At 37.0% G+C, this 14,385-nt stretch overlaps 1 protein-coding gene across 6 annotated transcripts; it reads left to right on the top strand.

Annotated features, from left to right (window-relative positions):
- The first annotated feature begins 861 nt into the window (after positions 1-861).
- On the top strand, positions 862-9,748 carry gfral (GDNF family receptor alpha like). Of its 6 annotated transcripts, none has more exons than XM_017463066.3 (10): positions 862-1,006; positions 2,175-2,306; positions 4,511-4,654; positions 4,731-4,838; positions 4,922-4,975; positions 5,448-5,772; positions 6,010-6,263; positions 8,125-8,205; positions 8,324-8,411; positions 9,006-9,748. In XM_017463066.3, exons 1-10 carry the CDS (start codon positions 985-987, stop codon positions 9,082-9,084), a joined length of 1,287 nt encoding a protein of 428 aa, XP_017318555.1. In that variant the 5' UTR covers positions 862-984; the 3' UTR covers positions 9,085-9,748. The 6 variants fall into 6 exon arrangements, with proteins under 6 accessions (XP_017318555.1, XP_017318554.1, XP_017318553.1 ...); XM_017463065.3 differs by having other exon boundaries at positions 4,728-4,838; XM_017463064.2 differs by lacking the exon at positions 862-1,006 and adding an exon at positions 1,021-1,049.
- Positions 9,749-14,385: the final 4,637 nt, after the last annotated feature.

The raw sequence follows: 14,385 nt of genomic DNA, 5'->3' as shown, positions 1-14,385 counted from the left end.
ATGGTGTGTGATTTTGATGTGATAAATTAAGGACATATTTGGGTTGGCTACCTTGACTAGTAACACCAATCATAAGTCAACAGTGAGGGGGCCAAGTTTAGTAAGTTTACAGTAGTTCAGTAACTAACTGAACATTTCAAAAGGCTAAACAGCAATAATAATAATTAAACACTTCAACATTTTTAATTGACATATTGTCGGAAACTGAATTAACACATATTGCATTAACAACTGCAGTGAGGAATCCGCACTATTGGTGCTATAGAAGTGATGATGCTTTAAAGCCTGAATTAAACACTTCGACATTTACTGGAGTCACATGGATTACATTTACGATGCCTTTAAGAGTTTTTTGAAGCTTGAAAGTTTTGGATACTTGGACTGTAAACGAAGGGCCAGAACTCATTAAAAATGTCTTCCTTTGTGTTCTGAAAATGAACGAAAGTCTTATGGGTTTGGAACTACATGGGGTGAGTAACTTATGACAGAATTTTCATTTTTGGGTGAACTATCCGTTTAACGGACTAACATTGCTCTACAGCAACATGGAGGTGACAGGTTGTCAAATGCAGGAAGTTTTAGCTAGGGCAAGGTCAGGTCGATGTTGTTTAAAATAGCCTAATGAAATGGCAAATTCACAATGCCAGTACTGCTTCTGTTACTATAGAATCCTCTAACATATCAATTTAATTGTACAATTCAGGCAGTGATTTTTATTTATTATCCCATAGCTCCTTTAAAAAAATAAATAATAATTTTTTTTTTTTTTTTAAAAAGGCAAACAGCAGCCATGAAACACTTAGTGAAAACAAGCGAATAATGTGAACAGGTAAATACGCTAGTTTAAAAACCTGCCGGGGATGACGTCATGTCCGGTTGCTGGCATTGCCATGGGGACCGGAGCGGTGGCCGGTGCACGAGCGCAGGTGTTGCTACTGCGCAGCAGCTGAACTTCATTAGACAGTCAAGCGCTCAGAGGAGAACATGAAGTCGGCTCTGATTATCGGTGAGTAACAGGGAGATGAAACACCTAATATTTCCCTTTATGTGTATGTGGTGGGTTTTAAACGTTTTTGTCTGGGGTTTTTTTTTGGTAGCTATTTGGTTTGTAGTTGTTGTTTTGTTTTGTTTTTTAGCGGAAGTTCAGTTTTTATTTTTTATTTTTTAGTTTAGATAGAGTGATATGCCTGGAATAGCCCTTGAGAAGGCGGTAAATGAAACTTTAAAAAAAAATAAATTGTTGAAGTTGAAAAGATAGTTAAGTGAGTTCTACTATTTCGGTTGCAGTACACTTAATACGTAAATGAACATCAATCTTTTGAATATTTACGCATTTTCCCTGAAACGCTGTTACAAACCATGCTTACAGTCGGGTTGCAGGCAGGCATATGAGTTCAAATGTCACATTCATAGACAATTACTTAATTAATTCATTACAATTACAAGATATTAGAATATCTTGTATATTATTATGGTATAGAGCAGGGATTTTGCCACCAGGAACCGCTTTAACAGAAAAATTCAGTTCAATTTTATTTGTATAGTGCTTTTAACAATGGACATTGTCTCAAAGCAGCTTTACAGAAATATATAAACACAGGATACAGATTTTAAGTGTGTGAATTTATCTGTATTGAGCAAGCTGGTGGTGAGGGAAAAACTCCCTAAGATGATCTGAGGAAGAAACCTTGAGAGGAACCAGACTCAGAAGGGAACCCATCCTCATCTGGGTATCAATGGATAGTGTGAAAGTTTAAAAAAAAAAATAATAAATCCACGGACCACATTTATTTAATTTATTTTATGCACTTAATTGAACTGTTCAAAAATTAGGTCTGTGTACAGTAATATTTTAGTTATTTGTTAGAGCCATACGGCTTTTGTATTCCTGAACGTTCGACTCACTGAACATGTTTATATTAATATCGATATTGATATTGGGTCCAAGCTGACATTATTTATAGGTTTCTGTTATTCACAGGTTTTGAAGTTATTGAGGTCTGGATTGAACCCTTTAAATTCGATAATTTGTTCAAACAGACTAATAACTAATAAAGTGGTAAATACAGTAACTTTGATCATGCTTGGTAGTGATTTCCACAATGGATCAAAATGAATCAATCGGATTGATTTATAGCAATGGGTAGTGAAATGTTTGTTTTTCTTATTTGCAGGGATCTGCCTGGTTTTGCAGACGGTTTGCACCACAATATCTACACGCTGCTTGTCACTGATGCAACCTTGTGTTTCACCAGACCTGTGCAGGAGTGAACAGACTCTTCTGAGAAATGTTTGTCTTTCTGAAGGTACACATTTGTTTTCTGTGAGTGACGTTTGACTAATTCAATCATTCCAAAAGGACACAAGTTTTCTGAAATAACATGGCTTGGCAGGATTTGGCAGGATATAGATGCTAACCCAACGTAACCCAATTTAAAAGCAATAGCCTACAGCAAACTCCCTTGCTTACCTTCTTATCCAGGGTCACTTGAAACCCATACATAAAGTATGGACCTGTATTACAAAGATTATCTAGCTATCTCTGAGCACAGTTTGATCTTACCTTGGATTTCCTGTCTTCTAATGGTGTTTTGTTGTAGTACAGCTAACCAGTCTTGGGGCTGTAAGCATCTCATGGCTCAATCAGCTATCAGAAAATTTATTTATTTTTTCCCCTGACATAGGCTATTAATGTTCCACAGTGGACATATATTTATCAGACCTTTTAAATTTCATGGATTTAGAAGCATAAATTGTGAAAAGTTTGCACATCAAGAGTATTTAGAGATCACCAGAATTTTTTGGATTTCTCCCTATCATTTTTATCTCCAAGATGCTGAATTTTAGCAGAGCGAATATTGTATCTTTGCCACCTTTTAGAGTGAGATACTACAACTCATCACTATAACACTCACCACTATGCTCTCTCAAAGAATCTCAGCAGGCATACAACTAAGCTCATTACAAAGTGGTCATTTTCTCATTTAAACACATACAGTGGAACTTTTAAAGAAGCACATACAGCCAAAGTTACATGTATAGAGTAATTATCAGTAATGAGTTAACAGTTCCTTATCCGAGGTTGGTATGAGTCCCAAGAGTGATTGGATTCTATAGATTGCACTCCAGCCACCAGTTACGCAATGAACGTGTGTAATAACAAACATCTGCAAGCAATATTCCTCACAATATAACTGTGAAGTTATCCATCGCACACATATTAGGTAGACCCCATCACCACACTACTGGCATGTTAAATGTTCATGGATTAAAAAAAACTTACAGTAAAGGAAATATAAGGAACATCAATAGGAGTTCTATATTCCTCTGCACTAGAAGGAGAAAAGAGAGAAATTTTGTATTCTAGCTTTTCCATTTCCCGATGATTCATGGTGGTGCAGAAAGCTTGGTTCTTCCTAGAAAAGATGTAACGTAGGCAAATGCATTCTTTAGCAAATACAAAAGAAGTCTCTACATTAGTATCCCCCCCCAACAACCGAATATGGTTGTGTATTTATTACATGAAAGATTGTATTTCTTGTACATTTCTTCTAGCTTTTTGTATGTTACTCTGTTTGGGATCTGTAGCAGATTGTGCTGATTTCTCCAAGATCACTCACTCAGCCCCATATTCTTTGTACATACAGATGAAAGTACATACAGATACCTTGTATCAAACAGGCGAAGTCTGATTGTTAACGAACTTCTTAAGACGAGTTGCTATCGGTTCCATTTGTTATGTTAAGCTGGAACTTGGTCAGGAACCTTGGCCATGCTAAACCTTCTTTGGGAAACATGCCCCAAAATTACATCTTGTAAAAGATGTTGGGTACTTTTCAAATGTTAAACTAAAAAAAAACTAACCAACTAATATTAACAATATTTCACAAGAACTAAATAAACTCTGGCCTCTGGCTGTATATATTAAAACTTGCTCAGCCACGCATCTTAATTTTTCCACTTAATAACTGCAAACTTTAACGAAGTTGTAACATCAAATAATACAAGTGGTAGTTATGTTGTTACATTTTGTTAACATGTCGATCATATAGACACAATGGTTCATGAAAGAACACGCCATAATGGAACCTGAAACATTGTTTTGAACTCGGGTACTTTTTAAACATTTTTCCATACTAATTTAAGTGTTATTAAATTAAATTAAATTAAATTAAATTAAATTAAATTTTAAATGTATTAACTTATAGATATACAGACGGGTAACAATTAAAGGAAATAACGTGGCCATGTTAGGACCAAAGTGTTGGACCGAATATCTTTTGGAGGAAGGGCATTCATCACTCCAGTACTGTTAGAGACTTGGAATATAAATAGATAGATAGAATCTGTGCCTGTTTGTTTTTTTTTTTTGTGTTACCCAACAGTATAACACAGCTTAGCTTGATGGAAGTCATCAATCATGGCAGTAATACACTACCATTGCATGGATCAGTGCTTAGTTGAAGTCGCATCATTAAAACCGGCTTTTCTGCTTTGTCCCTTTTATCAGACAGCAGCTGTCAAATGCAAAGCTCTAATGGCTGTAACATGACCATTCAGGCAATATTGGCTCACTCAAGAGAATGTATGTGCACCGATGAAGATCCATGCAACATTCTACAACTTCTGGCTTCCTTCTGCCATTCCTACTTGGGTATGGTATGCAGCACACTCATTTCTGACCTCACACTCTAAGTGAATGTAAAGTGAAACCAATTTCTTTAAAGCAGATGTTGAGCCCTCGCGTGCCCCTGACAAATCAAGATTGGCAACTGGGCAGGGGAGCCGTCAAGCCAATGGGCTACATCCTCATTCAGATCATCACCTACCCATACCAGGTTCTACCATATTCCATTTGTTAATTATATTTGCAGTGTTCCTTGCCAAAATCTAACACCTTTTCGTTTAACTTCCTTTCCAGTTCATGAGAACAACCCAAAGGAGGAATGGAAAGAAAGTAGACTGTTGACATATGGTAAATGGATTTTCTGTTTATTCTGAACTGCTGAATTAATGATCAGAGGATCACCCATAGGTCTCCATTATTAGCAACATAAACAATATTTATATGGTATTGGACACCCAAATCCCCTTCACATAACTGGGGATCTTCTGCGTGTGTGTGTGTGTGTGTGTGTGTTTACGTACAGGTAGGAGTGCAAATAAGCACTGGAGAAAATGAGACAGGGATCTAAAGCATATTTTTGTCTCATTTGTACAAAGACTGGACATTCTTTATAATTTTTATTTCACATTGTTTAAGGTTTGAATGACTTGGACATAAGCCTTATGATATAATTTTTCCCCATTTTTGTGTTAAAAAGTAACTTTTAGCAATATCATATTCTAAAACTTATAAATGGGTAAGCTTTGGTTACACACAAAGCATATGCCAAAACTCTGACAGAGTTTCCCTCTGCTTTGTCTCTTAATGTCCCCAAATTAAGTACCAGCCCCAGACATTTCCTGCGTACAGGAGATGACACTGTGCGTCCAGGATGAAGTGTGTAATCGGAAGCTGGTGCCATTTGTCCAGTCCTGTTCTGCTCCTCAGTGTGAGGAGAGGCTTTGCAGGCTAGCAGCAAGACACTTTTATTCAAGCCTGCCTGAAAAAGTGGCTGAGATGCTGGTGTTCTGCCAGTGTATGACAGACGACCAGGACTGCCAGCATTTTCAGACCCTGCTCAATTCCAATTCCTGCAAACAAGACAAGACAGAACAATGGAACTGCCTGGAGATGCTGGACAACTGCACTGAAGAGAAGATTTGCAGGTTTGGCTGTTTATGCCCCACATGTCTATTAACATTTAAGACCATATATTTTGCCACACTGCACTGGTTTATCTGCACTTTTCCAATATTGAGCCCATCTGCTCTCTCCATAGAGTATCAGGGCAAGGTAGACAATGATGTTTACTCATGCTTACTGATTTATTTATAAACAATTTAATAGCTGCACTGATGGATGTAAAGAGCTTCTGGTAACAGCACACTCATTTGTGTTAACAGGCAGACATTTGAGGCATTCTTGTCTGAATGTTTTGGTGCAAAGGATGTTTCATTTAGTGGATATTCAACCACAGACCTGCTGCATGTCATAGATCTCAACTTTTTTGTCAGTGAAAACAAAGATTGCCGACTGGCCTTTGTAGCTATGATGGGATCTGTGCTTCAGAGTCCATGCACCTGTCATGGACTGGACCATCACAATCTCTACAGGTGCAATGTGCTGCAACAAGCCATTCATAACAGATCCTATTTCAGTAAGTACTTATGCACAGTCAATATTTGTTATAGTCAGAAATGTCTAGTTGCTGTACTGATTGGTAACAAAAGTGCTGACCTGCTGTTAGATATTTAGGTCAGCTAGAGACATGAAATACAGATTGTTGGCAAAGGAAAAAGCCCTGGCTCTGTTTTCCTGTAGCATTTTGCTGGCATGGTTTGGGTTCACTTGGAGGGAAGGATCCCTACAAATCAATACAAAGATCTTCTGATTGATTACCTGTAGAAATATTTCCATTCTGATAGACAATAGAAATATTGCTTCCTAGAGTGTCTTTATACTAAAGGAAAAAGTAGGGATCCTATTAAAGTGGTCGGTAAGTGTCTATTACCTTGGGTATTTCTACTGGTCATTTTATAGAAGGTAAAATACACAATAAAGATAAACATGTATATGTGCAGAATGATTCAGATGGGGGGGGAGGGGGAGTCCCAGAGAGACTTAAGTAATTGTTCAATTATCCCAACACCTCATATAAAAATAGAACATCCTGAATGGGCCTAATCTACAAGGCATGAGGGCTTACTCAATGGTTTGATGAGATTGAAAATTATGTAAATTATATGCAGGATCACCAGGGGGTATTCCATAAAGTGTACTAATTCTATCATTTTCATCAATTTCTTCAACTGAAGAAAGTGTCAAAGCTAATCATAAGCACTGCTCAGTTACATATGCTTTTTGACAAACCTATTAGCATTTATAAACCATGTTAAAGTTTAGTTTTGCTTGATCAGTTCTATTGTACAAGCCATGTGATGTCATGGTTCCTACATTTTGTCAAGGTCTAACAAAATGCCGCTAACCTAGCACGTTATGCATTGTCTAGCCTAGCAAGCTTTATTGTTGTTTTTTAAATTAAAGTAGCCTACCATACTGTAGGCACTATACAGTCCCCTCCAGAAGTACTGGAACGGCAAAGCCAATTCTTTTGTTTTTGCTATACACTGAAGACATTTCCTGATTGTTACATCTAGATGTGTTAAACATCTTGGAACATGGCACCTTTTGTTTGAATCCATCCATTTTTCCAAGTGATCAAAAATATTGGGACATTTGACTGAAAGGTGCATCTTGTTCCCCTGATGTGCTCTGTTAGATTGATTATTCAAGCAGTTAATAGCTCTGAATATCTACTATTGGTTTGAGCCTTGGATTTTGCCTGTGAAGACTGTATTTGTTGTTAAAATGGATAAACCAACTTGAAGACCAGAGAGCTGTCTATTGGAGAAACATAAGCCACTATGAAGCTGAGAAAAGAGGGAAAATCAATCAGAGCCATTGAACAGGCATTGGGTATAGCCAGTACAACACTTTGGAATGTCCTGAAAGAAAAGAAAAAAACAGGTTGGCCAAGTAAAACAACAGTCAATGACAAACATTGTGAGAGCTCATTATGGGCTCACTAATCTTTATTGATGATGGAACTGATGATGGTCGTAGCAGAATGAATTCAGATGTCATTCAGAAAATTCTGTCTGCAATTTACAGAGATATGCTTCCAATCTAATTGGGAGGAAGTTCATCATTCAGCAAGACAGTGAACCAAAACACACTTCCAGCACTGGAGGGATTGGGCTCCATCCTTCCAATATAGTTCCACAGACTTGTAGAATCAAAACTGCGAAGCTGTTCTGGCAGCTTGTGGTGGCCCATCACCTAAGACGCTTTATGACGGTGTTTTTGTTTTATTTGTCACCTGTCCATAGTTGTGTAAGAGCAGAAAACGTTACACTGTGCAGTTCCTTCAAGATATAGGACTGGCATTGCCCTGTTTTAAACCTTTGAACTAATGGCAGTATGTTTTTGATCATTTCTTTTTGATGTCATTCATCTAGGACCCCAAGGACTTAAGGAAAATCTCTCATCTACAAAGTCAAAAGTAAACAAATCACAGCAAGAACATTCATGGCTAAACGGTAAGATGCTGTGAAATTGTTGTTACACTTATTGCACATCTGCAAAAAAAAAAACTTTTCGCTGGTTTTCTGTTCATCATCCATGAAATGTAACAATGTCTTTCCTAATTGATGACAGATCAGTTACTGTACATTGTGGTGGCGGTTTGTGTGGTGGCGCTGGTGATCATTGCAGTTGCCATCGGCATTATTATACATAAACTGGGGTAAGCAGTGAAGCACTATATAAATCATAAGTACTGTATGTAGGAAATTATTAAACAATGAGTTATGATGTTTTAGTAAGTAAGTAAAATTTATTTGTATAGCATGTTTCACACAGCAAAGCTGAACAGAGTAAGGAAAGTAAAATAGAAACAGAATTAGACCAAATAAAACCAGACAATAGAAAAAATTGATTAAAAATTTGTTTAAACAATTAAAAATTTGATCAAAAACCCTGGCAGAAGAGATATGTTTTAAGCCTATTCTTAAAAGTAGTAATAGAAGGTGCAAGGCAGATGTCCAGTGGCAATTGATTCCATAGACAGGGGGCAGCAACAGCAAAAGCTCTATCCCCCTTTTTTTTTAACCGGGAACGAGGAACATGCAAAAGAAACCTATCAGAAGATCTTGGACATCTGTTTGATGAATGTGGTTTAAGAAGATCCTCGAGATAGGAAGGAGCTCGATTATTAATAGTTTTAAAAACAAACATCAGAACCTTAAACTGAATCCTAAAACGGACTGGGAGCCAATGAAGCGATGCTAAAATTGGGGTGACATGATCAAACTTCTTTGTTTTGTATTTTTACCTTTAGGAAAAAGCACAGCTCGTCCAAAAACGCAGATTCAAGATTCAGACCCCCAGAGGATTCAACAAAATCACTTGTCCTGTAATTTCCAGATGTTTAACTTGTGAATTTTTGTACAAAGCATATAATATTATGATTGTTTTATGTGATAGCCTATGTTTGTATAAATTCAGATTATTTTATACTGTATATGATCTTGACATTTATGAAATTAAGTTTTAATTACTGTTATGAATACACTATTGTATGACATTGATTGATTGTTCATTGTTTTGTTACTGTGCTTTTCTTATAGAATTAATATTGCACAACCGAGATTTAGCGTTTTACCATTTAAATGCTCTTTACATATACAGGCTGTAATTATTAATGCTCAGCAGACGCATATCGCCATCACATATGTGTGATGGCTTAGGAACACCCACTGAAAGACACCCCATCTATTTTTAAATTTGTAATCTAATTTACTTGTGGAAAAACAATACTACTACCAAAGTTTAAAGAATTATAACTTTACAATGAAAATATTTATAACTGATTATCAGCATCATCCACATCATCTGAGGTAAAAGTACTGGCAGGAAAACTCAATTTTGGTCAAAGCTGGACTTTTGTCATTTTTGGCTGTTTTCCAGAGTTCGGCCACAGCAGCATCTGATGGGTTTTCTTAGGCTGCCTCATATATAATGTGTATCACTGTTTAATAAAAAGTCACAGTAAAATGTAAATAAAATTTATCAATGATTAGACAGGAATCGCATGTATATTAAAATTGCTGCAATTAAAAGTGTGTAAAATTTAAAATGAGTGTTTTATGAGTATGGTGTTTGCAAGAAAGCTGTTCACTACCAATTTCAGGGAATGGCTACTTTCGGTATGTTAAGAGTTGAGATTGTTTTCTATCAAATTGCACCCACTTTGGGCAATGTAATGGTACTGGTGGCAATCCTCTAGTAAGCATTAACTTTAATGCATGTGGGGTTCCTCAGCATTTTAGGTTTTGCAAACCTACACTGAATACTCAAATTCAAATGCGTGTGCAATACACATTATCTGAGCTGTTTGGGTATGACAAAGGATGTTCTCTACTGGCATGCAATGTTTAATATTCAGTATTTCATTTTACATGACTGCATTTATAGTACAAATAATCAGAAGATATTTCAACTGATGGCACTTTTGGCAGACAAACTCTAATGATTCTGTTACTTCTGACAAATCCATGTCCTGGAAGAGAAGAGGAACAGATGTGTAGTTAGGTCTGGGATGCAGCAGGGGGTGCAATAGAAAAGGGAACCTGGTTAATTCTCAAAGCCTGTTTTTTTTTTGTTTTTTTTTTGTTTTTTTAAAGGTGGGTGTGGATAAGGGCGTGTGTGAGAAATTGTAGACCATAATTACCACCAGGACAGTTCAGTAGCATATCAGGTTTATAACTGCTAGGAACAATTCAGCCAAACAAAGGCCTAAAAGTTTCTATTTGCTACATGTGAGTAACATTTTACATTTTACAAAGCTGTTTGAATACAGTAAATACTTGAAAATGCTTTCAATGGAATTGTCTGGAGATTAAGAATGTCATGTGCTGGTGATTGGCAGTGTATCATTCATTTCATTGAGGCATAATGATACAGTTGCACAAAGTAGTCAAGTTTCCATTCTTAGCATTTCTGAGACCGATGATAAAAGAATAAAAAATACCAAAGAATAATAGCAAGGAAAAAGCTCACTTACGGTTTCAATCCATGCGATTCGTTTAGTATATATAGGGTGTCCTCTGTTGAAACATTACCCTTGGCATATGGGTGGCCTCCAAGGCTTGCAACTGAAGAATCCACCACCAAAACAATGATGTGCCAGGAGGATTTAAAGCCTGAGATGTATAATGGTTATTCTCTTCTTCTGCACCTTCTGTGTGCCTTGAATTTTTTGAAATACATTCACTGGCCACGTTATTAGGAACATTCAAGCCCATTCAAGCAGTTATCCAATCATGTGGCGGCAACAGCACAATGCATGACAATCATGCAGATGCAGGTCGAGAGCTTCATCAGAATGGGGAAAAAATGTGATCCCAGTGACTTGTTTGCATTGTTTTTGGTGCCCGATGGGCTGGTTTAAGTATTTTAGAAACTGCTGATCTGTTGAGATTTTCACACATAAATCTGTAGGGTTTACAAAAAAATGGAGTGAACAACAAATCAAACCAAAAAAAATACAATGAGTGGAAGTTCTTGTTGATAAGAGAGAGATCAGAGGACAATGGCCAGAATAAGAACGTTACAGTAATGCAAATAACCAATCTTTACAACCATTGTGAGCAGAAAAGCATCTCAGAGCACATAACCCACAGAATTGTGAATGGGATGAGCTACAACAGCAGAAGATCACACTGGGTTCCATGCCTGTCAACCAGGAACAGGAATCTCAGACTACATTAGGCACAGGTTCACTGAAACTGGACAGTTGAAGATTAGACAAACATTGCCTGGTCTTTTTCCAATATTCAACTGTTCTGTTTCGTACAGGTGATCCTAATAAAGTAGTGTTTAAATGTACAAATCATCTGGTAAACCTTGTAGAAACACCTGTGTCTTCTGGAGTTTTCTTGGAAGTCAGATCCAACCAGAATATATTACTAATGTAATCCTACTCATGGGGACTTTGACATATGGAAAGAAACAAACAGATTTAGTGGTTTTGTGTTATATGTGATAAATATGTTCTTTCCAGAAATGTCTTTCACATAAATGTCACATAAAAAGTGGAGACAAATTTTTTAAAAAGTAAGTCTGGGGAACGCTGTCATTTCAAAACCAAATTTTATGAATAAAGCTTGGTTTTGTCACCTGGAAGACCTGGAAATGAAAGGAAATCAAATAAATCACACAAAGCTCTGCGGTGTTCTTGTAACCCTGAGTAAATCCCGTTCTAACATATGAAAATATAATCACCTGCAAAATGTTTTTTCTTGTCTGTCTGAACTTCCTCAACATTAATCTGAATTGCACTGTGTTGATAATCATTGCGATTAATTATGTAGGCCATTCCTGCTTCCAGAGCTTTTGTTGGCTAAGCTGCCAGAAAAATGTTGCTTAGTTCAGGATTTGACATTTCTGTCAAATGTTTGTGTTTACTTTTAAAAGGTATGTGTTTGCTCTGGCAAAACTGCTGATATGTGTTTCTGCTCATTCAATAAGAGTCAACATACACTCCATTTCCCAAAAGCATCATCTAATTAAAATCAACTGCATTAAACCAATTCCTAAAGTGTTTCTTTGAACCCATTCTGTCCCGGGTGGTATCAAATGAACACAGAGCTAATATTTTATTTCAAACACTCTTAGAGCTCAGATGAAAGATGAAAATACTTTGGGAAACTTGCCCATGTATAACGGGAATTGCTCATTTCACCACTTGGAAAGGACCTACAGTTTAAATGAAATCTTTTGATGGTTTGCCCCATTCTCTGGTGTGATCTACATAATACGGGGCACTAGAAATTCAGGCTATTTTTCAACAGATAATTAGCTGAGGCATGAATAATGCAGAGAAAAGGTTTTTGGTGCACCTGAGCTAAATAGTCAGGTGCCACACCACCTACAGAGACTGGACTTCTTGTTACAGAAGCCTCGTTAATTGTTTTCACACTGCAGATTAAAATATTAGAATGCTTTCCACATATCCTGTTCAACTGTCAGAAGAATGTTCAATATGTTTTCCAGCTTTCTTAGGAGAAGCCAGATGTCGAAAGTGGGGAGAGGAGGTAGGTGGTGGTGAGGGTGGAAACAACGAAGGAGAGCAGTGAAAATTAGCGCCACTCTCCTGCCCTCAATGAAGTATCAGTACTATAAAAGAGCTGCCTACAGAGTCCTTCAGCGCACACTGAGTGGGAATAAACAACAAATTTGAGCACCCATTGCTTCAGAGAACAATTCAACCCTAATTGCAAACTCTTTTTTTTTTTCTCATGGCCAAAGTCCTGTTTTAGAGCAAGAGCTTGTCTGCCTGAGCCATAATTACTGTTTGTGTTGGCAGGAAGTGGAGGGAGCCTCCATGTACTGTTCACTGTGCAGAACTTTCTGACTCAGCACAGTACAAGGCAGACGGGCCTTGTAGTTTACACTAATTTTACTGTTAATTAAAAGTAAAGAGTTAGCAGAGCCAGAAGCCTTTGGTCTAGTGAAATTCAAAAAAAGGGTGAAAGTGCAGAGTCAGGAATATCAGCTGCATTCTAGGCCTAATAACCAGAAAGTGGCAAGAAGTCCAAATTGCCGACTTTCTAAATAGCTACAAACCAAAAATCAAAAAAGTAAATGTAGGTTCATTGATCACTGCAGTGTATGCAGTGAGTGAGCTTTGGACAGTCTTAAGTTCTCATGGACTTCATTGATTGTGTTAAACATCATAAGTAGGCCTCAGTGCCTAAAAGCTCTCTCATTGTTCTTTGACATTCATTAGACATTCAAAACGTGTAAAATGAGCGTGGGGTCCATACTGTGGTGCGTACAGCATCGAGGGGTAACTCAACACACTGACAGCTTTCTGAGCTTTCTTTGATACAATATTTCTGACTGATCATTCATTTTGTGGCAAATTAAATATGCACTCATCTCATATGTAAGTGGTAAATTTCACATACATCAGTGATTCAGCATAAATACAAAAGTAAAACATATGCAGCACCTACTGTATAATGTCTGAAGAGATAGTATGCAATAGCATTATTAAACTATGATAATAATCTAAACCGATTGCTACTAATCCAGAGTTTATCTGATGACATTCAAGCATTTTCTTTTTTTTTTCTTTCTTTCTTTTTTTTTTTTTAAAAAATATACTTATGTAACAGATCAACAGCGAAACATTTAAAATGCACCATAACTAGATTTAAAACTGGAAGGATTTGTGGAATATTAGGTTCTGCTTCTGAAAGCCTTGAAACAATGCTAGATAGTAAGATGTACATAGGTCAAAACTATTTCTGTAGTATTATCATGGATTTTTGTATGTTGTTTGACACAAACTATAAATGACTTAAAGTTGATTTCCTTCTTGCAACATGTGACAAAAGTATCTTGACCCTTTGCTTTAATCAGGACCTGTAGCTTTCATTTTTCTATCCAGTTTAAGTGACAGATGGACATAATGGTGTTAATGGACAGGTATGATACAAATGGATCATTTGATACTTGTAGATGCCACTTTTTCCATTTAATCAAACTGCATTTTCAAATCCATCCATGCATACATTTTCTATACCGCTTATCCTACTGGGTCACAGGTAACCTGGAGCCTATCCCATGGATCATCAGGCACAAGGTGGGGTACACTCTGGACAGGGTGCCAATCCATTGCAGGGCACAATCACACACCCATTCATACACTA

The sequence above is a fragment of the Ictalurus punctatus genome, chromosome 3 (genome assembly GCF_001660625.3).
Source record: "Ictalurus punctatus breed USDA103 chromosome 3, Coco_2.0, whole genome shotgun sequence".
NCBI classification, from domain to species: domain Eukaryota; kingdom Metazoa; phylum Chordata; class Actinopteri; order Siluriformes; family Ictaluridae; genus Ictalurus; species Ictalurus punctatus.
The sequence above is the reverse complement of the archived record's forward strand: the minus strand, read 5'-3'. Positions and strand labels throughout refer to the sequence as shown.